At 32.0% G+C, this 27,638-nt stretch overlaps 1 protein-coding gene across 1 annotated transcript; it reads left to right on the forward strand.

Moving 5' to 3' along the window:
* Positions 1–4,708: 4,708 nt before the first annotated feature.
* Positions 4,709–26,594, forward strand: LOC8271888 (myosin-1). Its single transcript, XM_015722133.3, has 24 exons — positions 4,709–5,091; positions 5,902–6,254; positions 6,432–6,533; positions 6,621–6,764; positions 6,857–7,007; positions 7,117–7,144; positions 9,258–9,423; positions 9,553–9,616; positions 9,731–9,744; positions 9,827–9,911; positions 10,918–11,021; positions 11,139–11,277; positions 13,421–13,539; positions 16,067–16,219; positions 16,338–16,427; positions 18,506–18,583; positions 19,854–20,012; positions 20,203–20,409; positions 20,948–21,153; positions 21,256–21,391; positions 23,355–23,484; positions 23,622–23,768; positions 24,245–24,312; positions 25,677–26,594. The coding sequence occupies exons 2-24, from the start codon at positions 5,913–5,915 to the stop codon at positions 26,334–26,336; spliced, it is 3,492 nt and encodes a 1,163-aa protein (XP_015577619.1). The 5' UTR covers positions 4,709–5,091; positions 5,902–5,912; the 3' UTR covers positions 26,337–26,594.
* Positions 26,595–27,638: the final 1,044 nt, after the last annotated feature.

The raw sequence follows: 27,638 nt of genomic DNA on the forward strand, positions 1-27,638 counted from the left end.
TAAAATGTGGATATTGACAAATACAAATAATTGAGAATGATAAATATAAAATTGTATTTAATGTCCCATTTGGATATTATGAATAAAATGTGATGCCTTTTAGATTGAGGAATATAACATATTAATTTTAAAATGTTATGAAGGATATATTTAATTTTTATATTGATTTTACAATTGTTTACATTGATGATGTACTAGTATATTTATCCTCTATATAACAATATTAGAAACATTTAAATACATTTAGAAAAATTATCACTAAAACTGGATTAGTAGTTTCTGCTAAAAAATAGAACTATTTACTAATAAAATTAGATTTTTTAATCATAATATATATAAAGGTACAATAGTACCAATAGAAAAAAATTAATTACTTTTGCTAATAAATTTTCTAATAGAAATGGAACATTGCAAAAGAAATATCAGATTTAGAAAGTATAAAATTAATAAGAAAAAATTATTCTCCTTGGAATTACTTTGCTTTTTATGTAAAAAAAAATGTAGAAAAAAAGTTTTTCAATTTATTATAAATTATAAACTATTAAATAAAGTTGATATATATATATATGGTTACTTTAGGTTGCTTCAATATAAATTGATAATATTGGGTGTCTAGATATTAGATATGCAATGACGAATATGTATTATCATTGAAAAATATATATATTTAAAATAAAATAAAAATCACATAACTTCTTTTTTGTACTTTCTCGTTTATTTTATTATTATTACTATGTCTTAAATTGTTAGTTTAAGTTTTGTTAAATGTTTTTATTTATTTACTTTAATTTAACATTACTTTCGTAACTTTATTATCAATATTTTATAATATATATAAAACTAAACTAAATTGAATATTTGTATATTTGTTTTATTAGTCAACAATCTATTGATATTTACCTCTCTAAATAAAATGTCATTAAATAGTAAATTGTTGAGTTTGAAATAAAGTATATAATAATAAATTTCACATTAAGAATTTAATATTAAGAAAGTTGGACAAATAATTAAAAGTTTCAAATAAAATCATAAATACAGAAATAAAGGAAAAAAAATTTACAAAGTTAAATATAATGCTTTCTTCTTTTCCTTTTTGTAAAAAATGTTGCAAACAAGGATAAAGACAGAACAAAGGTTATTAATCCCTTAATTTAAGGTACAAAATAATTGAGATGTGTTAGGGGAAAAACGGGTGAGCAGTACATTCGTACTTGTCGGCTAAAAATGCCAATTTACTTTTGATTTAATACCTAATTAATTCATATCTTAACTTTTAAATTGTACATTAACTTACTAAAAATGGCCAATTCAATATACTCTCCAAGGCTTAAATCTTTTCTGAACTACTAGTTCAATAAGAGGTTGAATTATAAATCAATCTTTCAATAAAAGGTTTGATTTAAGGTTTAAAAATCAAATAGTTTTTAGACCTATTTAAAATTTCAATAAAGATTTAATTTCAATTTGATTCCAGTTCAAATTATACAAGAAATTAAAATCTTAATTTTAAAAATTATAAAATCATATTTTATAATATATATATATATGTAAATGCATTATGATTTTTAATTTTTTTATTATATTTTTTATAACATTTATTATAATAACTATGCTTTTTATGAACATTAAGAATTATAATTGAATTTGGTAACATTTGTTTATGCAGATTACATTAAGATTCAATTTTGTATGTGATATCAAAAATCAAATTAATTCAATTAAAATTTATTATTTTGTGTTTAATTATTTTTTTATACAATGGATTAAAATTTAAACATAAAGTTAGAATTATAAGTTTATAAATCCAATCACTAAATTAATATTTTTTTAAAGGTTGAATCAGTCGAACGATTGATTCAAAGCTCAGGTTGGATTCATACTCAACAGTGGATTGAACCTTAACCAACTCCTCACCTTATGGTTTCAGACTAATTCATGAACTGAAGCTGTTGATCATGACCAATTCCAAATTTGACTGCTTTGATTTTCATCTGATTTGAGGTTTGGAGCAACTTTTTGGTCAAGTTTAAATTCAATTATATCTTATATGAAAGATCAATTATCCAATAAAACTTTCTAACTTTACAAACTTTAACTATTTTAACTAATTCTATTAGTTATTTTACAGAATGACATACATTTTTATTTATTTTTAAAATAAAATTTGGCAACTTATATCTTGAATTCAGAGTAATTTTCATTATGTGACAATTTGTCCTAGAAAAAGCAGTTTAATGAGAGTAGAAGTGGATACCAGGGTAAAGATAAAATGTATGTACAATGAGCAATTTTTGGCAGGCTTCTAAGGTGGCAGCACCTTAGGATACGAGAACTATAGATGATTTGAATTGCACTTCGTAATAAGACGGGGAATGACTGATAACATATATTTGAAGAGTTGAAACTAATCACATGAGGTGCTTTTTAGTCATTTAACTTAGGAGTTGAAAGAACACTAAAGTTAAACATGTTGAGTTTCTAAAATATTTAGAATTGGTAACTTCTTGGAAAGTCCTTAATAACACCAATAGGACAAAATTATGAAGCCATTGTCACCAAAGCGAAGAATATCTCACGTAATCTAGTTCTGGTTGTTACAAATAGTATCAGTACATGACTCCTCTAGTAGATGTGTGATCTAATGACGAACCAGGCGGAAGTTGGTGGCATATAATAGTTTAGCCTAGAAAAGTGGATGCAGGGCATAGATAAGATGCCTGACAAGAAGTGGCTCTGGTAGGCTTTTAGGATGACAACACTATAGGGTACATGGGTCCACAGATGAATCGAATTGCACATCAAAATGGTGTAGTAAATGATTAATATCATAAATTTAAAAAATTGAAATCATCACATGAAACGCTTTTTGGTTCTTTTCTTAGGGGTATAAGGAACTCCAAAGTCAAATATAATGGGTTTTAAAAGTTTTTAGGATGAATGACCTTCTAGGAAGTCATCGAATGCCCCAAGAGAACAAAACCGTGAGACTAAAACGAAAAATATCTCATGTGATATGAATTTGGGTCGTTACATGTTGACTATGTAATTCATTTCAAAAAAAATAAGTCAGATATATGTTGTAACCGTTAAAGTCCATGACACGATATACCTTTCAAACATTCGACTAAATATGCAATAAGATAATAGATGTAGTATGTTCATTACATTTTCTATAAGAATTAATCAAAGTGTTGTAAACTATCACATCGAACTCGAACCCAAAATATTGTTACTACATGCACTTAATGAATCCAATGAGCCTAAACAAACACAAGAACTATCTAGCTAATACAATTTAGTTCAAGTATTTTATCAAACAAAAGTTGAGCATTATCAAATAAATATACTTGCGCATAGCCAACAATCATAGTATTTCAAGTACGATTATTCTTAATGGGATTGTCATCAAAGACTTTATAGGCACTCTCAATCATATTATATTTAGAGTATAAGTCTATTAGACAATCAAAGAAAAAAGGGCGAAAGATGAGTATTGTTTTGATGAGATAAGAGTGAAGGATCAAGCCAAGCTTAGGATTTTTGGTAATGATGGATTTTGAAAAGAGGGATATGCGAATGTTATTTCTTATCAAATTGGATCAATTAGCATTTATTGACGAAACTCTAATTTTTTTTCCAAAAATTATTCTCATCCGTCTTGCTCTATCCTATGTGGCAACTCATAGAATTTTGACATGTCGAAATGAAAAAAATAAAAAATTTGTGCTTTAATGACAGTAATAGAAAAGCACGACAATTATAAACAACAACACCACCATCACCACCACCACCACCACCAATAATAACAACAACAACATCAATAATAATAATGATAATAATAATAATAATAATAATAATAATAATAATAATAATAATAATAAAATAAATAATAAGGGTCTAGTGATGGAAAAATAAAAAAAAGAAATTCATTTGCCTAAAAAAGAGTTATTTTTATTAAATAATTAGATTAAAAACAATCAAAACAACTGATCAAAACATAAGTTAAACTTTAGAAAATCGAATAAAAGTGGTGCAATGAAAGAGCTAGGCCATGTGATATGTTTTGGCTATATTGTTTTGCTGACTCTTTTTTTTTTAAATTTTTTTAAGTAAAATTATGTGTCAATATAATTTACCGTCTTTTCGATCTCAATGGTTGAACTATATTTTAGTTAAAAAAAATAAAAATTTAATCTTGTTATAATAATTTAAGAAAACAAGATAAATTTATTGAAAATATATAAAGTTAGAGAACTTATAAATAATTAGGCCTACATAAAAAAACTTCTAAATAAGAAAAAACAAATCACACCATTTTTTTAATAAGTAAATGCCTCTAGGCTTGCAGAATTTCGATCAATCAAAGTTTAAGGGGTAAATCGGAATTTTGGCCATATCTCATTGAAATAATCCCCAACCGTTTAAAAAATCTAGGTTTAAATTCGGTTGGCACATGAAATAAAACAGATATGACATCACGCTCCGCCAATATTATTACAGAAAATGAACCTCCTTTGTAATTTACAATTATAGACACTCATTAATAATTATGGTCGATAAATATTCAAGGGCACAAAATAAGTAACCAATTAAAGATAAATAATGTTATTTGAAAAGACAGTAGCTATTTGCGTCTCAGAAAATAAAGGTATTTCTTTTCTTTCTTTTTTCTTTTTTCATTTTTATTTTTTAAAATATTATGTGTGAAGCAAAGAAAAGCTGCTCCTCACACATGCTTTTGAATTTTCTATTCCAAAATTCTTTTCTCTCTCTTCGCTTTCTTGCAAACCAAACACTCCTTCTTCCAGCATCTGCTTTCATAGTACCCTGCAAAGTATATACACTTGCTACTTTCTTTCTGGGGTGTATGTGCGCATGTTTTTTCTCTTTAATTCTGAAATATTAATTTTTTTAATTTTTTCTTTAAATATTGGGTAAAAAAGAAGCTCCATTTCAGAGTATCGAATACACGTATCTACATTTTATGATTCTCGGTTGTTAGGTTTCAGCAACTTCTGGTGTTTTGTGGTCGATCCGAGCCTCTAAGTTATCCGCTGGGAAATTGATTTCTGTTTTGTCTACTTTGTCAAGGTAAGTATACATTTTTAATTTATTTTATTGAATCATGAGAAATTTTGTGTTTTCGAATGTGGAAAGTCCGAATTCTGTTACTAGATCGGTTTAGATTAAGCACATTTCGTTGCTTTTCTTTAAGCCTTAGTGCTTCATTTGGTTGCTAGCATAATGGAAAAGATGTAGAGGGAGTGATGCTTAAGTCTTCTTATTCTTGTGTTCCTCTTTTAAAATTTAAGTCTTGTGGTTTGAGATTTTGCGTCTTTGAAAAAAATGTTCCTGCATTTTGTTAGCAGCTAAAACTTTTAATCTGTTGATTAAGTGTTAAGTAATTTTTATGCTTAAAAATGTACAAAGGTTAATTAATTTGCCTCTGGATGACAGCGGCCACAGTGATTTTTGAGTAATTTCGAAGCGCAAACACTGAGATTTGTTTTACAAGAAATTTGAAGATCAGTATTTGGTAAATAGTTGGCGGAATTTGATTCAATTGCCGAAGCATTTTATTTTGGGTTCTTAAACTGGTTATACATCTGTTATTAAGAACATCTAGTAATTTTCATGACCAGAAAAGTGTTTTTTTTTTTCTTTTTCTCCCCCTTCTTTTGATGTTGAATTTGTCTGCCATGTTGTCAATGGTGACTTAAGTATTATAGAACACTAGGGTCTGTTTTGCAATTATGGTCCCCTCCATTATGCTATAATCAAATAAGTTGCCAAGTGGGGTCTTGTGTTAAAGCTAGTTATGTAACTTTCTCGCTGATAACTGAAAAGTCAGCTTTTTGATTGATCTTTATCTAATGGAATTGGTGGGAACTCAATCCTCAGGATTGGAGAAAATGTCACAGAACTCTCAGGCCCTGCCTTCTCTCCAATTGATCAAGTCATTGCCTGTTGATTTTAGATTCACAGAAAATGCAGAAAATAGTGTTTCAAGATTTTCAAGTATTCCTGAACATGATAGTTCAGGGGACGGGGTGGTTGATGGAGATCTAGATATTTCTGGGAATGATGTCAGCGAGGATTCACCATATGGTGGGAATGCCATTTCAGTTGGGGATAGGCCCTCTGTGGGATACGAGGACTTGGATACTGTCGCTGCACCTTCACCTTCACCTTCAATATCAACATCACATACTGAACGCAGATGGGCTGACACCACCTCCTACCTTACAAAAAAGGTAATATCTTGATCAGAATTTTTTCTTGGTTGGAGTATGTCTAAAAGTCAGGGGGATTCTACATCCATAGCAAATTACCCATATTTTATTGCAGCAAAGTGATAAGAATCTAAGCTATTCTATTCACATTCAATTTGTTGATCTGGTTACCTACTTGTTTAAGTTTACTTGTTTCAGAAAATCCAGTCTTGGTTTCAACTTCCAAATGGGGATTGGCACCTGGGAAGAACTATATCAACTTCAGGGATTGAGTCTGTTATTTTACTATCTGATGAGAAAGTAAGTGAACCTTCTGAAAATAGCTAGCTAGCATTTATATGCTGCACTTAGGTATTGATTTAGTTCTATCCTGCATTTTGATTGCAGGTTTTAAAGGTAAAATCCGAAAGTCTGGTTCCAGCAAATCCTGATATCCTTGATGGCGTGGATGATCTCATGCAACTTAGTTACTTAAATGAGCCATCAGTGTTGTACAATCTTCAGTATAGATACAATCAAGACATGATTTATGTGAGTGTTCACATTAATGTTATGCCTCTTCTGAATTACTTATTAAAATATAAACTCTCCATAATGCCTTTGGGTTGTATTGTGCAACTTAGACAAAAGCTGGGCCAGTGTTGGTCGCCATCAATCCCTTTAAGAAAGTTCCTTTGTATGGAAATGATTATATTGAAGCATATAAGAACAAATCTATTGAGAGCCCGCACGTTTATGCCATTACAGACACGGCCATCAGAGAAATGATACGAGGTGCTTTAGTTTATCATAACTTTATAAGATTAGCTTTTATTCTTTAATGATGATTATATATTGGCATATGCTTAAGATTCTTAATTGGGTTCTTGTTTTCTCTCTCCAGATGAAGTGAATCAATCTATCATTATAAGGTTAGTTGAACATGGGTACTTCAACTTTTTCATTATTTCTTTTATGATTTTATTATCCATATTCTGTCTGTGTTCTATGCCTATGCAAGTGGACCTTAAATCGCTATATCTTTGTTTAGGCATTTCATGCATTAATATTAATTCTTACTTGCATTCCTAAAATATGTAAATGCAAACCTGTGTGAATTTTATTGCTATGAGCTCCATGATTGTTCGGAAAGATGTTTTCTTGAGGAAATCATATACATTTGTTTTCCTGAGGAAAGCAATCTTCATAGTCCGTGGTTTTGGATCACATTTTTGTAGGAGGTAGGAAAACATAAGTTTTCATATGGATTTAATCTCATACTTTGTCAAATGATACTCGCCATCTCAATTTTTGTCAAATTATAATCTCTTTTGATTCACAATTATTAACCATTATCTTGATGTTTTAACGGCAGATTTTCTGTTGTTGTCCACCCAACTATTGTAATTCTTACCGCTATGAAGCAAAATTAACTTAATTGCCCTAAATTTTGTAAAAAGGACTAGGACTAGGAGTCTTAGGAAAGGGAATGAATTTTAATTTTGATTATATTCATTTATGTCCTTGAGTTAAGAGGTAGCCTGTGTGCTGACTGCTACAATAAGTGGCCTTCAATTACATACCTTCAAGCCCTCTATTGGTCTCTATATGGACTTAGCTTTGCCTCCTCTTGATTTCGACATTTGGACTCCTTTTTCCTTTTTGGGTTTTTGTGCCTGAGTTAGGCTTTTTGATTTACTACAAATAAGTGCAAAATGTTTTTTGTTTCCTTGCACTATGAAAATCAAAGTGGAGATAGCCAGCCGTTTTATTACCTTTGGTGGAAGAATAAGAGGTTAATTTCGTGTTATGGAGGTTCTTTGATCTTGAAGCGAATTTGACATTCTGTACCTTGGCAGAGGTGATAATTGTTTCATATAGGGAGTTGGGAGACTTCTTTTTTTCTTTTTTTAAAGGACAGTTTGGTTCTTTGGTCCTTTCTTTCTTTTTATTTTTTTGTCATATTTGTTGCGGTTCCATAATACCCGGTTATAAAATTAAAAGAATCTAAGTGTCAACCACTTTATAGGAAAATAGAAAGATTTCTTAGACTATCCACTTAACAATGGATCATTTTGTCTAGGCTTTGGCCATATCTTTTTTGATTTTCCTGTATAAGATTGTGGGTTTAGATATTTTTTATATACTCTTAAACACTTCTACTTTGGTGTGCCAGCTTTTGGTTCTCTTATTGAATTCCTTACTGTATGAAAAATGATATGTGGCTAGGGGTGTAAAATGATATGAATAGTTTGAGTTTGACTCGGATTTGGCTCATTTTTTAACTCGTTCGAGCTCGTTTAGAAATTGTAATGATCCGGCCTTGATTTTATTTTTAAGCTCGTCAAAATTTCAAGCGAGCTTGAGAAGACAAATTCTTGGCTTAGTATGTTCATGAGCTTTTAGGCTCGTAAATAGATAATATATATATTATCTATAATGAAAAGGTAAAATATAAGTACTTCCAAAATAATTTTATTTATCAATAAAGATAAAGCTAGACATTTTTCTTAATCTTCTATGTTTAAATATATGATAGTAGCTTTTAGGATTTTCTTTTATCAAAAAGACTTTTTATTTTAGTTTCAGTAAAATAATGTGTTTTTGTCTAGTTCTTTTATAGAACTTTTTCTTTGAATTTATTACTTTTTATGTTCTTTTTTTTTTTCAGTTAGTTTCAATATTAATAAAATTTATTTTTCTTTTATTTATGTAATAAAGAAACAAATGAAAAGCTAAAAAAGTTTAAATATATTGGATTTTTAAGCTTGACTTAGATTTGGCTCGCTTTATAACTCTTTCGCACTCGTTTAAAATATTTCGAACTCCAGCCGATTTCAATCACTAATATATTTCAATTAGTCGAACTTGAACAATGATATCTTTGGATCGACTCGGCTCATTTCACTCCTAAATGTGGCATTATAACTTGGTGGAACAAAGAACACCATTTTAAAAAAAAATAGAACTGGCTGGTTTTATTATTTTAAGGATTTAACAAATAACCATTTAATGATACTTATGAAGTTCATTTTATTTTCCCAGTGGCGAAAGTGGGGCAGGAAAAACTGAGACTGCAAAGATCGCGATGCAGTATTTGGCAGCTCTTGGCGGTGGTAGCGGTATAGAATATGAAATATTGAAAACCAATCCAATTTTAGAAGCCTTTGGCAATGCAAAGACATTGAGGAATGACAATTCAAGTCGCTTTGTAAGCTCCTTGTTCTTTGCTAAATCTAGCTCTAGGTTTTAAGGTAGATGTGTTTATACTGAGAATTGAATCTAGTGTTATCATCTTGCATCCAGAATTATGAATATTGATATTTTGCTTGAACAACAGGGAAAGCTGATTGAAATACATTTCAGTGAAACTGGAAAAATATCGGGTGCCAAAATTCAAACTTGTAAGATCACTTGAATTATTGAGGCTGTGAGATGGCATTTTATGTATTCTTATTCGAATCTTGCAATTGTACTTACCCTTCATTTTGAACTATGTTTGCTTCTTTTTGGCACAGTTTTACTTGAGAAGGTAATTGTTTATTCTTCTGGCTTTTAGTTGCTCCCTATTGTTTCTATTATGAGTTACTAATTTTATCTTATTATTTAAACAGTCTAGGGTGGTTCAATGCATGGAGGGAGAAAGGTCTTATCACATATTTTATCAGCTTTGTGCAGGGGCTCCACCTACACTTAGAGGTATCTATTTCGTGTCTCTTTGCCAAGTTTGTTGAACTTGGTACATCTTTTTGTGAAAAGAACATACTGTTTATATATCTCAATGTATTAGCAGTAGTCCAACTAATAATTATACTGTTATCTATGTAACTGGATTAATGATCATTTCATATTAGAATTCTGCTATCTATAATAACTTTGTGACCTAGACTTAAATATAGTTAAAGTTAATGCTTACAGAAAAGTAGATGGTCTCTATCCACACCTGACCTGGCTGCCACCATTCGAAGTTCCATATCTTCATGGCTTGGTATAAGCCTCGTAATGCATAGAACTTTTTTTAAGACTGAGTTCATATTCCGATTTCTTATTAGTGGTCCGTTTTCTGAATATCTGTTTGTTAGCTAACAAGCATCTAAATAGTAGCGGAGGAAGTTCACTATGGAATTGTTTATGTTATGTATATATCATGACAAAATCTATGATATGTTTATTGTTCATGACTAATTTATGATTTGTCTATTATGTCATGGCTAGTTTTTTCATTGAACTTAATTTTAGATGAATAGTTTAAAAATTCAGTGTCGTTACTCTTGCATCGGAGTATGACTATTTTAATACTGGTTCTCAAGGAAGATCAAACAAGTGATTACTGTTCCATAAATATCATAAAGGGAGAGTGGAACCAATATTTATCTAGTTACAATGGATGCCATTAAATATTTCCAGTGGTCCATGGTAAATCAGGAGTCTGGACCAATTTTCTGAAAATGTATTTATGAATGTTTTGTAATTGCTTTATATCATTTGTATATAGGAATTATAAAACATGTTAAAGAGTAAATGCCATGATAGGCAAATATCTATATAAATAGCTAGATGTTCTAGTCCATAGATGGCAACTGTCATGTCATTTTACTTATTCACTGTAGAATAGTTCCGCAGCTAAATTTTCTTGGGAAGTTAATGTTTCTTTTAATCGTACTTACATGCATATATCTTCTGCTCATTATTTTATGCAACACAGAGAAGATAAACTTGATGAATGCAAGTGAGTATAAATACTTGAGGCAAAGCAGTTGCTACTCAATTAATGGGGTAGATGATGCTGAACGGTTTTGCATTGTTAAGGTGCAAATCTCATTTCTCATTTTGTTACTTCTATTATTCATTTGTTCTCTATTACTTTTATGGTAGAGATATTAAGATTTGTTCTGCATGCCTACTCCATTATGCTGGTTATGTCAGGAAGCTTTGGATATTGTTCATGTCAGCAAGGAAGACCAAGAAAGTGTATTTGCAATGCTCGCTGCTGTACTTTGGTTGGGAAATATCTCATTTACTGTTGTTGATAATGAAAATCATGTTGAACCTGTGACTGATGAAGGTAGGGCTTTTCCAGAATGTTAGTATGAATTGCAATATGAATGTTGCCTGTCTTCATGTTTATTAGGTTTCTATGTCTCTACCACTTGTATGTTTGGACTAGAATATCTAAAACCACATTTTACAATCTTCCATTTCTTGGTGACCCAACAATGATTATCCTTTGAATCAATGCTGATTATCCCTCCCCTTGACTAACTTAACTTTAGATTTGATATTTTTATCCAAAGATATGAAGAGAGAAACATGTATCCACAAGTCAAACCTGCTTGTTACTTTGCTGAGACATCAGTCACCATAAGTGTCTGATGACCTTCAATGAAGTTGATCTGCTGAGTAGGAGGCTGCTGCTTTGGGTTTTGCATAAGCCTGTAAAGTGCTTCCTAATTGTATATTCTTCCAACAATTCTGCTTAAAGTTATTTGTTCTTTTGCAAACACTATGGGGAAGAAATTTGCCTTCCTCTCTCCATCTCTGCACCTATTGTATTCCTTCCCTTGATTCTCCTCCTTTTCTAAATTTTTTTATTAATATTCTTTTCTCCACCACTTTGAGATGCCTTCTGGCTGAGCTTTGCAAGAATCGCTGCTTCAGTGGACCTGTGTTGCCTAAATATTATTCTGTGTTCTTGTGCTTGCAGAGAATTAACTAATTCAGACAGTTAGTTGGTTCAAGCCTTTGTAATCTTCCAATGATGAGATTTGGGCTTCATTCATACCTTTGAAGTTGGCTGAATAGAACTTTCTCATCAAACCTCTTGTTTGTCAGCTCCTCACCAAGCAATCTCATCCTGTTTACGTCACTCATTAACCTGTCAGAATATTCTTTGACAGATTTTGCATCTCTCATCCTGAGAATTTCGAATTCTTTTCTCAGGTTCAATACCTACATCTGGTTGGTCTTTTCACTGTTTTGGAACTTCTCATTGAGCTTGTCCAGGCTTCCTTTGCTTTTTAACAAGTCAAAATCCTTGTGAAAATGGCGTTGTTGCTGAATGTATGCTGGAAACACCTTGAACTTTGTAGTGAATTCTTTAGTGTGATGCTTCATTTGAGCTGATGAAGCATTAGATCTCAGTGAAGATGGATCATTTCTAGTCTCCACTACATCTCATAGACAAAGCCCTCAAACAAGATTTCATCCTAACATATCAAAACCCATAATTTTCTTTTGTAGAAAAGGTGTGGGAATCAAAAAATTGCTAGAAGTCATGAAATCTCTCAGGTGTTTGCTTAGAGGTCTTTCATCTTTGTAGGAAAGGATATCTGATGTGTTGCTTTCACACAGAGTTCCTCAAAGATCATAAAAGCCTTGATATCCTTTATTCAATATGGTATAGCCGAGAGCACATATGTAGTAAACTAATAGCAGAACTGAGTTTCAGTAGAAATGTAACATACTACTACTAATTTTCACTGACAGACTTCTGGCTTTTATCTCCTAAAAGTTTGAATTGTTCTAGTACTAGCAGCTACTATTCCTTAAACACCATGAACCATGCTTTACTTTTTCTTACATATATTCTTTAATTTTCATCTAACAACCATTACCAAGATTTCAATTACTTAATTGACATGGCTAAACAAAATATATAAATCTCTTATGAGTTGCAATCATCTAACTTATATCTAAAAAGAAATTTCAAGTCTCAACTAACATCGCAATAAACCTCTAAGTGTATATGGTGCTGTGCGATTTATATTAGTATAATAATGAAGATTCAGCTTGTAACATACTCTAAACTAAAACCCTGGACATCCTCACTATTAACTTGTGCTGGTTGTGTAGTTTGTTATTCTCTAGAAAAGAAAAGGTTATTGTTGCATCTTTAATTAGTAAGTTGTTTAATGTATTTCAAATTTCTAACACGTTCTATTTTGATAATATATAGAGCTAGCATCAAATTTTTTATCACAATGATTCTCAACAGAGAAACTACACCACTTCTTTACATGGAACTGTGGTGCCGTTAGCTGTTTATATAAATTTCACTTTCTTTCCTATTGCTTTGGAATGCTATCCTTCTCTTTTTCGGCTCTCCTATATTCTATTAGTAAATCTTCTTCTTCTTTTGGAGGGGTAGGGAGGACGTTGGCTGGATGGGTAATTAATGATTGTGCTGAAATTTGTCTTTCATGTTTCAGGCCTAACTACTGTTGCCAAACTGATTGGATGTGATGTTGGGGAGCTTAAGCTAGCTTTATCAACTCGTAAGATGAAAGTTGGAAATGATAATATTGTCCAAAAGTTAACTTTATCACAGGTAAGAAACAAATAGGGGAATGCATAATCTCTTTCCTTGTTTGCATCCCTACTCTCAATCAATATGGCATTTAGATGCATCTACAAAAGGAGCATGAAATTAAACAATTTGGTGGCTATCGCTTTACAGTGCCGTTTATGTAACTAATCTTTGCCTTTTGTATATTGCCCTTGTGATGGAGTAGAAGTTCTGAAAATGCATTGGTGATAGCTATTTTTTGTCATTATGGGAAGTTAACAGCTATTACCAACAAATGCAGTTGTTAAATAAAATAGCCTGTTAGGAGTTTCGCCAATAAAGAAATAGATAATATTTGTATCTGTTAATAACAATGGGGCATGCTCTGTTTAAAGGCCCTTGATGAAAAACATTTATCAAACCTTATTAAATGTGCACACAAATGCCAAATGGATTATTAAATTAAATGAACTCAATGATAATTTTTTATCTATTATTTTTGATAATGATTGATAATGTATTTTAACCCTCAGCTTTGGAATTGGAGAACTATGGGTGAAAGAAACTAAGTGGGTAAAATATAGGGTAATGCTGCTCTTCTTGTTCATGAAGTAGGTTTTAAATAACAAGCTACATCAGATTTTTTTTTTAATTTTTTTGTAATCTTTTTGAGAAAAAGAAGAAAGGGGAAGAACTGAGTGGGAAGAGAAATGAATGAGTTGGTGTTTTGATATAAGAGGATAATGAATGCATCGCATGATAATTCTATTCTACAAATAAAATAAAATGGAACTCAAAATGTTGAATGTCAATGCTTTAAAGGAATAAAATCCGATTATTTAGATAAAAAAAAAGGAAAAAAGATTAAGATTTCTTTTTGTAATTTCCAACTTATTATGTTTGATTTAAAATAAGTCCATCTTCCATGTTGATTGAGATAGACAATACAGATGCCAAATCCTAACCCTTGCATTGTATCAACCAATCAAAATCCCGTTACTTAATGACCAAACCCTGATAGTGCTTTGAAACTTATTTTTATTTGTTACTAATTTGAATTATTCTGCCAAGTGTTTTCCAAAACACATGGTAGTGGCAGCTGCTACATTTTGGTGCATTGGAACTTCAAACCATGCTGAGAATGAATGAGAGAAAAAAGAGGGTGGGAAGGAAAATGTTGAGATATTTTTTCATGGGACACACATTATTAAAATTTTCATTTTCTATTTTCCTTCCTTATTTTCTACTTCCCAACCAAAACCTAATTAATAAGGTAAAAATAAAAAAAAAATAAAAAAATGGAAATTTAAGTAGCTGCACACTATGTGAAACATATCCAAATGACACAACCAATTACATTTCTTCAACAAAAACCAAAGCCTGATATTCATAGTCAAAGATCAACTCCTCTGCCATCATCGGATAGTACCCTTTTACATGACCAATTTTTGAAGATCCACAGAATGTCCTTTTGTGAACACATATAGAATATCAACTCTAGCAATAGCCAGAAGAAAGAAGAAACTAGAGAAGTCATCAGGAAAAGCTAAAGAGAAACTTGCCAAATACTGGTTGCAAATGAAAGTTGAAGAATAATAGATCATGAATTGCTTTCTTTGGTATGCTATTGGGGTCAGGTGGAGACTAATAGAGCACATTCATCTTTCACTAGCCTAATTTACTTTTTACTTGCAGCCATATTCTTTAAACTACAATTATGCATGCGCCCAGTTTTGTTTATTCAATTCCGTTCACATGTTATATTAACTAGAAGTTCTTATGGTGGCATGATCATGTATAACGGCCCCAATTGTGCCACATTATCATGGACGTATTTAAATTTTATTTTCTTGACATCACTGGTTGAGCTGATTTTTAATTTCTTTTTGGTAAAATTTTTCCTATTAAATGGAATTAGACCATCTCCTTTATGCTGTGGTAAAAAACGATCTGGACAGTCGTCCCACTTAGTTAATAGGTGAAGTGGTGGACTATATGCAGCATTGAACTCCTACATGTGTCAATGCTTTTAAAACATATGTGGTAAGGGTTGTTCTCCGAGGGCCTTTAGGGTCATGCTTGTAAATGTTTCAAGGATATGCAAATTTACTTCACATTCTTTTTGGCTTATGTGATCTGCTTAAATTTTAGGATTCTGCTGTACTTCAATACCCATATTTCTCTCTCTCTCTCTCTCTCTCTCTTTCCTCCCCCTCCAGCATGTGGATCCACACATGCATTCGTTCATTGTTATTGTTTGAAGGAAATTGTTTTAACATTTTTCTTCATCACTTTTAACACTTCTAAAGTTTGCAAATTAACATTTCTGGTTCACTTTGTAGAACATTAATGCCCTTACAGAGATTTGGTCAATATAGATAAATAGGCTAACTTTTAGTTTAGATTCTCACATATTTGATAGCACCCACCCAGTTCCCTTAAAATGATAATAATGTTCATATCATTGCTCATCATAAAAAAGAACGACTATTATGTTCATCATATAGTTATGACTTGTATCACATTTTTCTTTGAAATGAAATAAATAATGGATTTTTTAATTTTCCAGGCCATTGATTCAAGGGATGCTCTGGCAAAGTCAATCTATGCCTGTTTATTTGATTGGTTAGTCGAACAAATTAATAAATCTCTTGCGGTTGGCAAAAGGCGAACTGGAAGATCCATCAGCATTCTTGATATTTATGGATTTGAATCGTTTGAAGTATGTTTCAAATCTTATTTTATTATGATGCTCTCGCGCCCTCGCGCTCTCTCAATTTCTTATTTTCTTGCTTAACACTTCTTTATCATGAATTCCCTTTTTTTTTTTTTTTTTGCAGAGGAATAGTTTTGAACAATTTTGCATAAATTATGCAAATGAGAGATTGCAGCAACACTTTAACCGCCATTTATTCAAGTTAGAGCAAGAGGTAACAGTGAAATGATTTTAAATTCAACTGAAAATTATAATAACAGGGCTATGTATAGTGCTCTTTCAGTTATGATCCAGAATGTCTAGAGCATTACACTTTAAGAATATCAACTCTATTCCGTTTAGATTTTCTGATTCTGACCATTTGGAGTATGCCCTCTTGTTCTTCATATTTCTTGTTTCATTATTTTCTATCCTTTTTTCTTTCTTTGTAATTAATTTTCTTTGTAATTAATTTTCTTTGTCTCCTTCCGTCATTCCTTTATTCCATCCTGTAGAGTCTGACCTGGATATGAAATAAATCAATTCTTTTTTCCCCCTTTCTTTTAGATACTCACTAGCTCCATGAAATGGTGCAACTGAGGCATGTAAAGAAGATCCTTATTGAGCATAACAAATTTATATGTTGTGATTCTGTACAATATTATGTGAATTTATAGTTAGTTGTTCAGCCTTAGATTTTAACTTTTCTCTAGAATATTCTCATCTAATAGCAACTATTCTATTTGAATCTTAATAAAATTAAAGCTCATTACTTATTGACAGTTAAAATCTAAACTTCTTTTTTTTTTTTTTTTAAGAAAAAAAGCATACTGATAGAAGCAGTTTTGCTTAGCTACAAACAACCTAATATGATCCCATGTCCATTCTTATGCATCTTGGGTTATTATTAAGAAGTGTCAATATACCTGTTAAATGCTTCTTGGCTTCTGGCTGCAAAGAGAAAAATAAGGAAATAAAATTTATGAGCTCTACCATCCGAAAACATACCATAGTAATTGCTAAAAGCAAGCAGTAGGTGCCTTCTTTGAGAGAGGTCTCTGATCAGTAGGTGCCTAGCTTGTTAAGAAGCAGGAACTTTTGCTTAGCTTGGATTCAAGTTCAGTAATTGCAGATGCAATTGGCATAAAAAAGGATGCAATGATAAGACACCAAATGGGAGAAATTTAATCCATTTAATAAAAAAACAAGAAATGGAGGAGGCTTAATTGGGGAGAGAGTGAGTGAGAGGGTGGCATCACAAAGAAAGAGGGAGAAAGAAGAGAAAGAAATAGCCTTTCTGGTTGTTAGTGGTCCCCAGTAATGCTCATGTTAGCTTTCTTAACTCTAATTTGAATGGAAGACAACTGGAATGTTGTGAGAAGAAAATAAGTCTATATACCTAATTGATAACATTAAAAGGATTGGACTAATTGATAAAAACGGCTAAAGTACAAGATTTGGTTGGTCATTAGGCCTTATTTCCCATTAAAACACTAAATAATGAATTTTTTCACAATAACTCCTTACCTTCATGTTAATCCTTGTGTGTGCAATTACTTGGGTTGAAGATATTTGTAGAAAAGAATGTTGATCTAATTGCATTCATTAATTTAAACCCCTATTTGATCTGTTTGAATTAATCTGTATGGACAGTAAATGCCAATTGATATTCTTATAACAAAGTGTCCCTTCAAACTCGATTACTAAGAAGTGTTTGTATGATGAGCATAAAGTGTATAACAATTTTATCTTATTCTATGAATTTAAATATTGTGGACAGCTTATGTAGATTCAATACATGCATGAATTGATAAAGTTGCTTAATGAATAGATTCAATACATGCATTATCTATGAAAGGAGTGTGATCTCTTTGAAGTTGTGATGCTACTTGATTGTCTTTAGATATGTTACAGGATAGAGTCAACTTCCAGGCAATAGTGTCTTCAACTGCTTAAATTTATCTATCTCTAGTAGTAACCAATAGATAATGTATATTGAATAAAATTCCCCAGGTCAGTTTTTCCTAAATATTATTTTGAATATATTGAATTTTCTTCTGCAGAAACTTGTGGGTTTTTGGAATGAAAAAGAATGGAATATTATTACAAACTTTTTAAACAATATAGTATATGCTTTAGATTCTTAAACTATTTCTGGGTTTCTGCTCATGTTAGTCTTGGTGTTTACATGGAGGAAACAACAGCAAGATAATAAGCATTATTCTAAATAGAGGATTATTGTTGTCTACATAGATGGTCGGAATAACATTACACATTTATTGCCTATGCTTATTGGGTGCATGTCTTCTGTAGGAATATGTTCAGGATGGCATTGACTGGACAAAAGTTGATTTTGAAGACAATCAAGACTGTCTTAATCTTTTTGAAAAGGTGCAGTGCCTGCTGCTAAAAATTCTCATATGTGCATTTATTTTAATTTATTTTCTTTTCCTTCTATATGTATGAGGACTAAAGGATAGGTACATCCTTTTATCCTCTGATAGCACTTTTGATTTGTCTTGTAGAATTCCATGTTAATATGATATTAAAATTGTTTTAGTCCTCAATGTATTATAAAGTTATAGAGAAAACTCTTCTACTTACTTTTCCCCATTCTATGTACTTTTGCATGTTATCTAAGATATTCCTTTAATTTCAGATGGAAAGAACCTAACTTTATCATAATCTAAGTCAATTCAGTAAATTGATGTGCAAATAGGATCAGTATTTGCTATCTTGTGAGAGAAACCTGAAAAGAAGTGCTGGCTAAATGTTGTAATCAGCATACAAGGTGTTATACGATGTTGACTTGCTTGTGTTTTATAATGCTCTCTCATACAACTTTAAGTGTTTAGTTCTAGTGGTTCTTTTACATGTTATAGACCCAAATCCATACCTCTAACTTTCATGTGCCCTCATTCATGTCTCACCAGTTTTGCTCTTAGATCCATTGTTATGCCAGAATACTGGGTTTTCCATGTTTTCTTTCTGTTCTTACATGTTGCCTTTGGAGAGTCCTAAATGTTCTCTGATCTAGTTGTAACATGTGCTAGTAGATCCTAGCATGTATCAAGAGACTATCAGAGATCCCACATTAAGAAAACATAAGATGAAGATTCTTATTTTGTTATTTATTTATTATTTTATGGTGGGTCTGGCCACCTAATAACTTAAGCTTTTGAGTTGGTTTGAGTCTTCTAAGTGGTATAAAGAGCTGTTCCACCAAGTGGTCCAGAGTTTGGACCCTGGGGCGCCCCATATTAACAAACTAAATTCACCACAAGTAGATGGTGCTTGTGTTTGTCCATACTTCAAGCAATGCTGTCTTTCAAGTGGTGGGGCTGTTAGAAATCTAAAACCAATTCTTCAGCCCTCACCTACAAGTTTGAATTTTTAAGTTGAGTGGTTTTGCAATAGCTTGGAATGCTGATTGCTTTATTGATTTCAACAGGTCTCTTAGATTAATAGCTTTGTTGATTACTTTTTCTTGTTTGGATGAAGTTAACAAATAAACATTATCATATTCCTGATTAAGTTAGTTTCTTGCATTGGATGGAATTTCACACTTGCACACTAAGGTATCACTATTGGATTATGTAAACTGGCTGCACGGTCATTTTGGATTTGGAAACTTCAGTCTTTCTTTTTACTTCTTATGCAGAAGCCATTGGGGTTATTATCTTTGTTAGATGAGGAGTCTACTTTTCCAAACGGCACAGATTTGACATTTGCCAACAAGCTGAAGCAGCATGTGCATTCTAATTCATGTTTCAGAGGAGAGCGAGGCAAAGCCTTCACAGTATGCCATTATGCTGGGGAGGTATGCAACTTCTATGAATTGAATCCTCCATAATTGCTTGCCTTCTCTTCGTTTCAAGGGTTTAGTGTATTGTTGCAATGTCAAAGTCCCAAGGAGGCTTATTAAGTATTTGAACTGTGGTTCATTGCTAAGCTTTTTCAATGGGAAAGCTACCTGACTGTTTAATAGTTCCACTTTGTCCTATGCTCAGGTTACATATGATACTACTGGATTTTTGGAGAAGAATAGGGACTTGTTACACTTGGATTCCATTCAGCTCTTGTCTTCATGCTCATGCCATCTTCCTCAGATATTTGCTTCCAGTATGCTTACTCAATCTCAGAAGCCTGTGGTTGGTCCTTTATATAAAGCAGGTGGGGCAGATTCTCAGAAGCTAAGTGTTGCTACAAAGTTCAAGGTATTGCTCCCTGTGTTTGTTATCACAACTAACTTCGGAATTAAATTGCATAATCCTGGTGGTATCATAGGCTTAGAAATTAGTTTTAGTAGCATTTTGATCGATTATACACTTGTCTGGACCCTATATTTTGTTTCATTAAATTTGCTCCTAACTGTAGTCCTTTGAAAGATGATTATAAGTTGTGCTCAAGCATACTGGAAAGCACATGTATGTATGGTTACAGTTTGCTTCCACCCTTCTTCCTTTCCTGCTGGCCAGATATAGGTCACTAATATTCTTCAGATATTTTATTGTGGCCCTCTGTTGCAAATTTTCTATTTAAATCACGAGAAAGGTCTTTCAAGTTTACTCGTTGGACTCATTTTGACCTTGAAAATATCTTAATAGAGCATGTAGAAAACTTGGCCTAAGGAGATGCTAACAAATTTTCTTACTGCTAACATCTATATAGTGATGTCTTCGGCACATAACTTTGAAAAAACATAACTCAATTTCGTGGTGTTATTTATCTAATTAACATATTTTTGTTGGTTAGAGCCAACTATTCCAATTGATGCAGCGCCTAGAGAACACCACACCACATTTCATACGCTGCATAAAGCCCAACAACTCTCAGTCCCCTGGGTCATATGAGCAGGGACTAGTATTGCAGCAGCTGAGATGTTGTGGAGTCCTAGAAGTAGTCCGTATTTCGAGGTCTGGATTTCCTACAAGAATGTCACATCAGAAGTTTGCCAGAAGGTAAAGAAATTTGCTAATTCTATCTCTTATAGCTTCTTAAAGTATAGTAATGATCTTTTATCCTACTGAGGTGTTTGCCATGTGCTTGTATCTTTTAACCAGATATGGTTTTCTTCTGCTGGAAAATGCCGCTTCTCAGGATCCACTTGGTGTTTCAGTTGCAATTCTTCACCAATTTAATATATTGCCGGAGATGTATCAAGTTGGTTACACAAAATTGTTTTTTCGCACTGGACAGGTGAATGATTTAAACTGTGTGTATATATACATATATCTAATAGAATTATTAGGATTTCTTTGCACCAGAATCAATTTATATATATATATATATATATATAATTAATAAATTTTTTAGAAACCAACTTCATTCCTCTTTGTATAATTGATAATTCTATTATTCAATAATTAATAAAATTTGAAAAAATCGTTGTAATAATTAATTATTAGAGAGAATATATAGAAGAAAAATGCTAGATATCTATATATCATTTTCCCTTGCAATGTATTTGGTTGAAATAAATAATTTTGTAGAATTCATTTTAGATCCAAAATTTATGTGTTTGGTTGAAATAGAAGTCCATTTAGAATTTTAATTCATTAACTCTATAATTTATTATAACTAAACTAAATTCTAGCAAAATAGGTAAAATTTTAAAATGAATTCTATATTAGTGAGGCATACATTTCGTGAGATTAATTTCATTTAATTATCTTGCGCATCTCTCTCTTATATCTTTTATCTCTAGTAATTATTTTTCTTGTTATGAATTATTCAAGAAACAATTTTAATCTCATTTGAAGTTATTATTTGACACAAAAACATATTATCAATTCATTTGTAAAAAAATGAATTTCAAGCAAAGGTAGTGCTAATGCTTTATTATTTTAATGCTTATTATTAGCAGTAGATTTGATATTTTAGAAGTTAATAAATATACAGAACTTTTAGAAGTTATTAAATACAAAGAAACTTTTTTACACATGCCACAAAGAAAAGAAGTGAATTGAAAATTATATTTCTATTAAAAGGAAAAAGTGCATTTATTATGAAATTAATTTAGAGCATGATTTTAACTAAGTATTTAGCTTGCATCTTGATAATAAAATTTTAATTTTGTGCATAGTAACTTGTTGATTTTAAGTTTATGTATGTAATTTATTTTGAATACATTTATAATACACTATTTTATAGTTCCTATCCTTTGTGAACATAATAAATTAATAATTCTATTATTTAAAAATTTTTTGGTCCACCAAATATATTAATTATAAGAGGGTTCACTGTATATATTGCTCGCAAACACACACATGTTTCTGTTTATGCATAAAGAATGGCTGTTCATCCAACTTGGAAAACCTAAGACCTGATGAAACTGACTGGACCGCATGAAAAGTGGGCTTCATTAAGTATGGCTTCTCAATCCATATATGTTTCAGGCTGATGTGTAAAATAAGCTATTAAATCTTAATCATCTCAAGACACCTATATTAGTTATTAGATGGCACCGTTTAGGGAGCATGTATACATAGATTCTTGTTCAGTTGACACCTGGTTCTTCATCTATCTCCTCATAATGCAACCAGAAAAACTTAATTTTTGATCTCAGATTACTCCCTCAATTCCAATGCTAAGAAATTGAGAATAATCTCATCTCTCTTCTCGTTACCTCAGAGTTATGTTTCATCTTAATTGAAACCCTAAACCCAAATCTGAAAGAGTTATCTTGACCTTTAACAACCTCTAAAAGATAAAGGTGTCTATTTATTTTTCGGGTTAGTGGTCTTCAACCAAGGTTCGAACTTGTAAATTCACAATTTTGAAAACAATTCTATTACCAATAAGCTAATGCTTTAATTCTATCTTAAAAAGAGCTAGAGATTTCATAAATAGAGTTGCATGATCTGAATATCTTGTTGCAGTCATTGCATGTTTATTGCCTCAACATCTAGATGACAATCACTTTACTTCATGAGCATAAGATGACATCTCTTTTATTATGTTTTAATGTCTTTAGAATTATTCTATCTGATACAAATATCATAAATCTACTATTTGACCTTTTGGATTTTGTACGGAAGAGCATTCTCCCACTAATATCCTATTGTTGTTGGTGCCAGATGAATTAAAAGCATTTCATTACCTACCTTGTTGACATGCTTTATTGTCTGCCCATAGATGTGTGACAAGGAAATTTATGCAGATTGGCGTGCTGGAGGATACAAGGAACCGTACCCTTCATGGTATATTAGCTGTTCAGAGCTGTTTTAGAGGGCACCTAGCTCGCCGTTATCACAGAGAGCTTAGGAGAGGAATTGCCATTCTTCAGTCATGTATTGCTCTTTCTAATTTAAACTTATAATTTTGTTTTGAACCATCAATTCTATTTTTTTAATGAAAAAAGAGAAGAAAAACAACATATTATTTTTAGAAAATTTTATTTTAATGATCTATATTCTACTACATTCAGTTGCTCGGGGAGAAAAAGTCAGAAAGGAATATGCAGTCTTGCTGCAAAGACATAGAGCTACTGTTGTTATACAAAGGCAAATAAGAAGTACAATCTCTAGGAAAAGATACAAAGACGTCCATGAGGCATCAATTGTAATACAATCAGGTAAATTTCGATTTTGTTCTAAGTAAAATCTGTAAAGAGAGAATTTGGAGAAGTCATAACTTATTACGAGATTAAGTGCAGGTTATATACTTATTCATTAGGGTTATTCTGTTCATTTGATAACTATAATACCCCTGGACGGTTTTGTAACATTTGTGATGGCCAAGAAATCAAAGACAATTTTCTGCTCATTTACACATTTGACAGCAGCAAAAGTCTGGCAATCAGTTGGGTTTCTTACTGTTGTAGGTTAGTGGCTTCAACCCATAGTGGTCTGTAGTCACTGCAGTTTGTTTATATGAGAGAGGATTTAACATGTGGCTCTGTATGACAGTGATCTGTTTCGGGTCAAGTGAGCCTGTGTAACCAGGCTGGTTTTTGTTAGATACCGAGCCATTGGCATTAGAATATTTATTAAAAAATACTAAATGTTGAATTGAAACTATAAAGCGTTTTTTCCCTGCTATATGGTGCAGTTATTCGTGGATGGTTGGTCAGAAGATGTTCAGGCAACATAGGTTTACTGATATCTGGGGGCACTAAGGTACTCATTCAATTTCTTATTTCTGTATCTACATAACTTTATCATTCATAGCTTACTTGGTTCATACTTCCACATATGTTGAGATTAATGTCCGACTGCATGCCTTGATTTCTTGGTTTTCTTTTAATTGTCTATCCACTTTGAAGGATATTTGAACTCCATGTGCACAATTATGAATATCTTTAGACAATATAAACTTCTTTTAATTTGTGATGTGTCAGGCTTTGCAAAATCATTGGCTTTCTGTTATCTTCATATGTTAATTTCTTTTCATCTCAAATTTATCCCTTTCTGTCTCTTGGAACTTTACTAAGATCTCTTAATATTATACACTTTTTCCATCAAGGGACCGGTTTTAAATCAGGTTAAACTCGTTAATGCTTCTAATAATTTTGGTTATATTCCTTATCTTGTTGGAACAAATTTTTGCATTTTGCTCTGTTCCTGTTCCTTTTTCAAATTGTGCGACTATCCTCCTGATGGACGAGTTTAATTTTATACTACTATATATTGTTAATTTGAGTATTCTGAAAGTTGAGGAGTACTAAGGATTAAATGGATATGGTATGTTGCCTTTTTTTGCGATTATGTATTTGTGTTCTTTTTGCCACTGTTTACACACTCCCAAATTCTGGGCTTTGTTTCTTAGTTGGCGGATTATCTAATGTGTTTAGATTTTGGTTTATTTATTTGTTCAGTTATCTGTTTTCTCATCTTTTTACTTTATATTATTGTGGTATGCATGAGTAGGGGTGAACAGAAAAACTGAGCAAAACCGAACCAACCCAAACGGAACTGAACCCGATTGGTTCAGTTATGGTTTTTGTTTTTGGAAAATTTGGTTAATCGGTCGGTTTTTGATTTCGAATTTAAAAAACTGGCGATTAACCGAACAAACTGATATTTACCGTTAATTTTTATTATATATATATTTGATAAATATAGTTTTTTCTTTTTTTGTATTATTTTCTTTGTATACTCTTTTGAAAAACGGAAATATTTACATTATATATTTTTAAAATTCTTTTTTTTAATAAATGATAAAATTTTCATAGGTTGACTAAAAACCAGAAAAAAAATTCATTCTTTTTCCTTCCCTTCTTTTTCTTTTATTTCATTTTATTATTATTTTGGTTAATCGGAAAACTGGTTAAAAAACCGATTTTGGTTAACTGAATAATTTAGCTTGGTTTTTGGTTCAAAAAAAAAAAAAAAAGACCGAAACCTTTGTTTTGTGAGCATGGTCAGGTTCACTGAACTATGCTCACCCTATGCATGAGAATACATAATGCATATGTTGCTTAGAGAATCCCTTCAAAAATTTTTCCCTTTTAAGATGTTAAACAAATACAATATTTCAACAGGGCAACGAGTCAGATGAGGTGTTGGTGAAAGCATCATTTCTTGCTGAATTACAGCGACGAGTTCTTAAAGCTGAGGCTGCCCTTAGAGAGAAAGAAGAGGAGAACGACATTCTCCAGCAGCGGCTCCAACAATACGAGAGCCGTTGGTCTGAATATGAGCTGAAAATGAAGTCAATGGAAGAGGTGTGGCAGAAGCAGATGAGATCCCTGCAATCCAGTCTCTCTATTGCAAAGAAGAGCCTTGCCATTGATGATTCTGAGAGAAATTCAGATGCATCTGTCAATGCAAGCGATGAAAGGGACTGGGATACAGGAAATAACTACAGAGGTCAGGAAAGTAATGGTCACAGTGTGAGACCAATGAGTGCAGGTCTGAGTGTTATAAGCAGGTTGGCTGAAGAATTCGAGCAAAGAAGTCAAGTATTTGGTGACGATGCCAAGTTCTTGGTGGAGGTAAAATCAGGTCAGGTAGAAGCAAGTTTGAATCCTGATCGTGAGCTTAGAAGGTTGAAGCAGATGTTTGAAGCTTGGAAGAAGGATTATGGGGTGAGACTACGGGAAACAAAGGTGATTTTGAATAAACTTGGAAATGAAGAAGGTGCCCTTGACAGGGTAAAAAAGAAATGGTGGGGAAGGAGGAACAGCGCAAGATTTACTTGATTAATTATTTTTGGCACAATCGAGTTAAGAGTTGCTGCTTTGTTTGGTTGTTAGCTCTTTCTATTTGAACACAAAATTATAATATGAAGAAGATAACTTGTGAGTTTTGTTATACAAGCCATTGTTGAATGGCAAGCTTAGTATTTCGTTGAGCCTTAATTTAAGATGTATATCATTATTTGTCTGTCAAACATGTGTTTTTATTTGATTGAGAAATATATTATATCTCATTTCTCAAATGAGCATTTTTATTGAGCAGTCCAATTCTCCAAGTATTAAGTATTATTTTGAAAAAACAGGTGTCCATATTGTTCAGGTTGAAATTCCTGGTAATTTTATTTTATTGAATTTCTTAACTTTTAGTTATTTCATTAAATTTTTATAGTTTTATTTTTATTTTTATTAAAAAGTTATTAAATTTTATTGAATTCTTCAAAAATATACTCGTACAGTTGGGACTGATGGAATACAAAAGGCGAAACAGATGAGAGAGAAGGTTAGAAAGAGAAATAGAGTGGGAAGCCCTAGGGAAAAGAGGAAGAAGAAGAGGTAAGAGGAGAAGGTTCATACTTCTTGATGATTATCATTACAGCTGCAATGTTGATAATGAAGACGCATCAGCTAATGCATCAGGCCAAAGATGCATCGAGTACCACAAGTTGGAAAAGCAACCCCCTCGATGACTATCTCTACCCAAGTTCATGCGCAGCCGGCATAAACTTAATACACCCACTTCCCTGGTAAGTCTGTTCATCTTTCTCGACTCCTTCAGTATCATGACCATCCTCACTTCGCAAATTCCCAAAGCTCTACAACCTCTTTCTTATCACCAAGGTTATAATTTTTCGAAGTTACAGTCCTTTTTGTTGCAAAGGCAGCCCTAAAAGCAGTCTGGAAGCTGAAGAATGAATTCTTTGTTGAACAGATTGCTAGAAATACTTCTGTTTTTCAATTTTTGGAAGAGCAAGATGCTTCAAGTATAATGGAAGGGAGACATTGGTTAATCCAGAACCACCTCATCAATATGCAATGCTGGCCAGCTGACAAACCTTTGAAAGAGATTGATTTCACGTTGATACCATTCTGGATTCACACTAAAGACATTCCTCCTAATCAGATTATTAGAGAAAATGCAGCGATGATCGAATCCTGTTTGAGGTTCTGATTCAAATTGAGATGGGGAATTTAATAGAGAATTTTCGTCGTTTTGGGCTGAGATCGAGTTATCCAAAATGTCGGGAAACTTCTTTCTAAGGTTTTTAAAAATCGGAATGATGAAGGAAAAACTACGTGTTATGGGAT

Source organism: Ricinus communis, chromosome 8 (assembly GCF_019578655.1).
Source record: "Ricinus communis isolate WT05 ecotype wild-type chromosome 8, ASM1957865v1, whole genome shotgun sequence".
Classification (NCBI taxonomy): domain Eukaryota; kingdom Viridiplantae; phylum Streptophyta; class Magnoliopsida; order Malpighiales; family Euphorbiaceae; genus Ricinus; species Ricinus communis.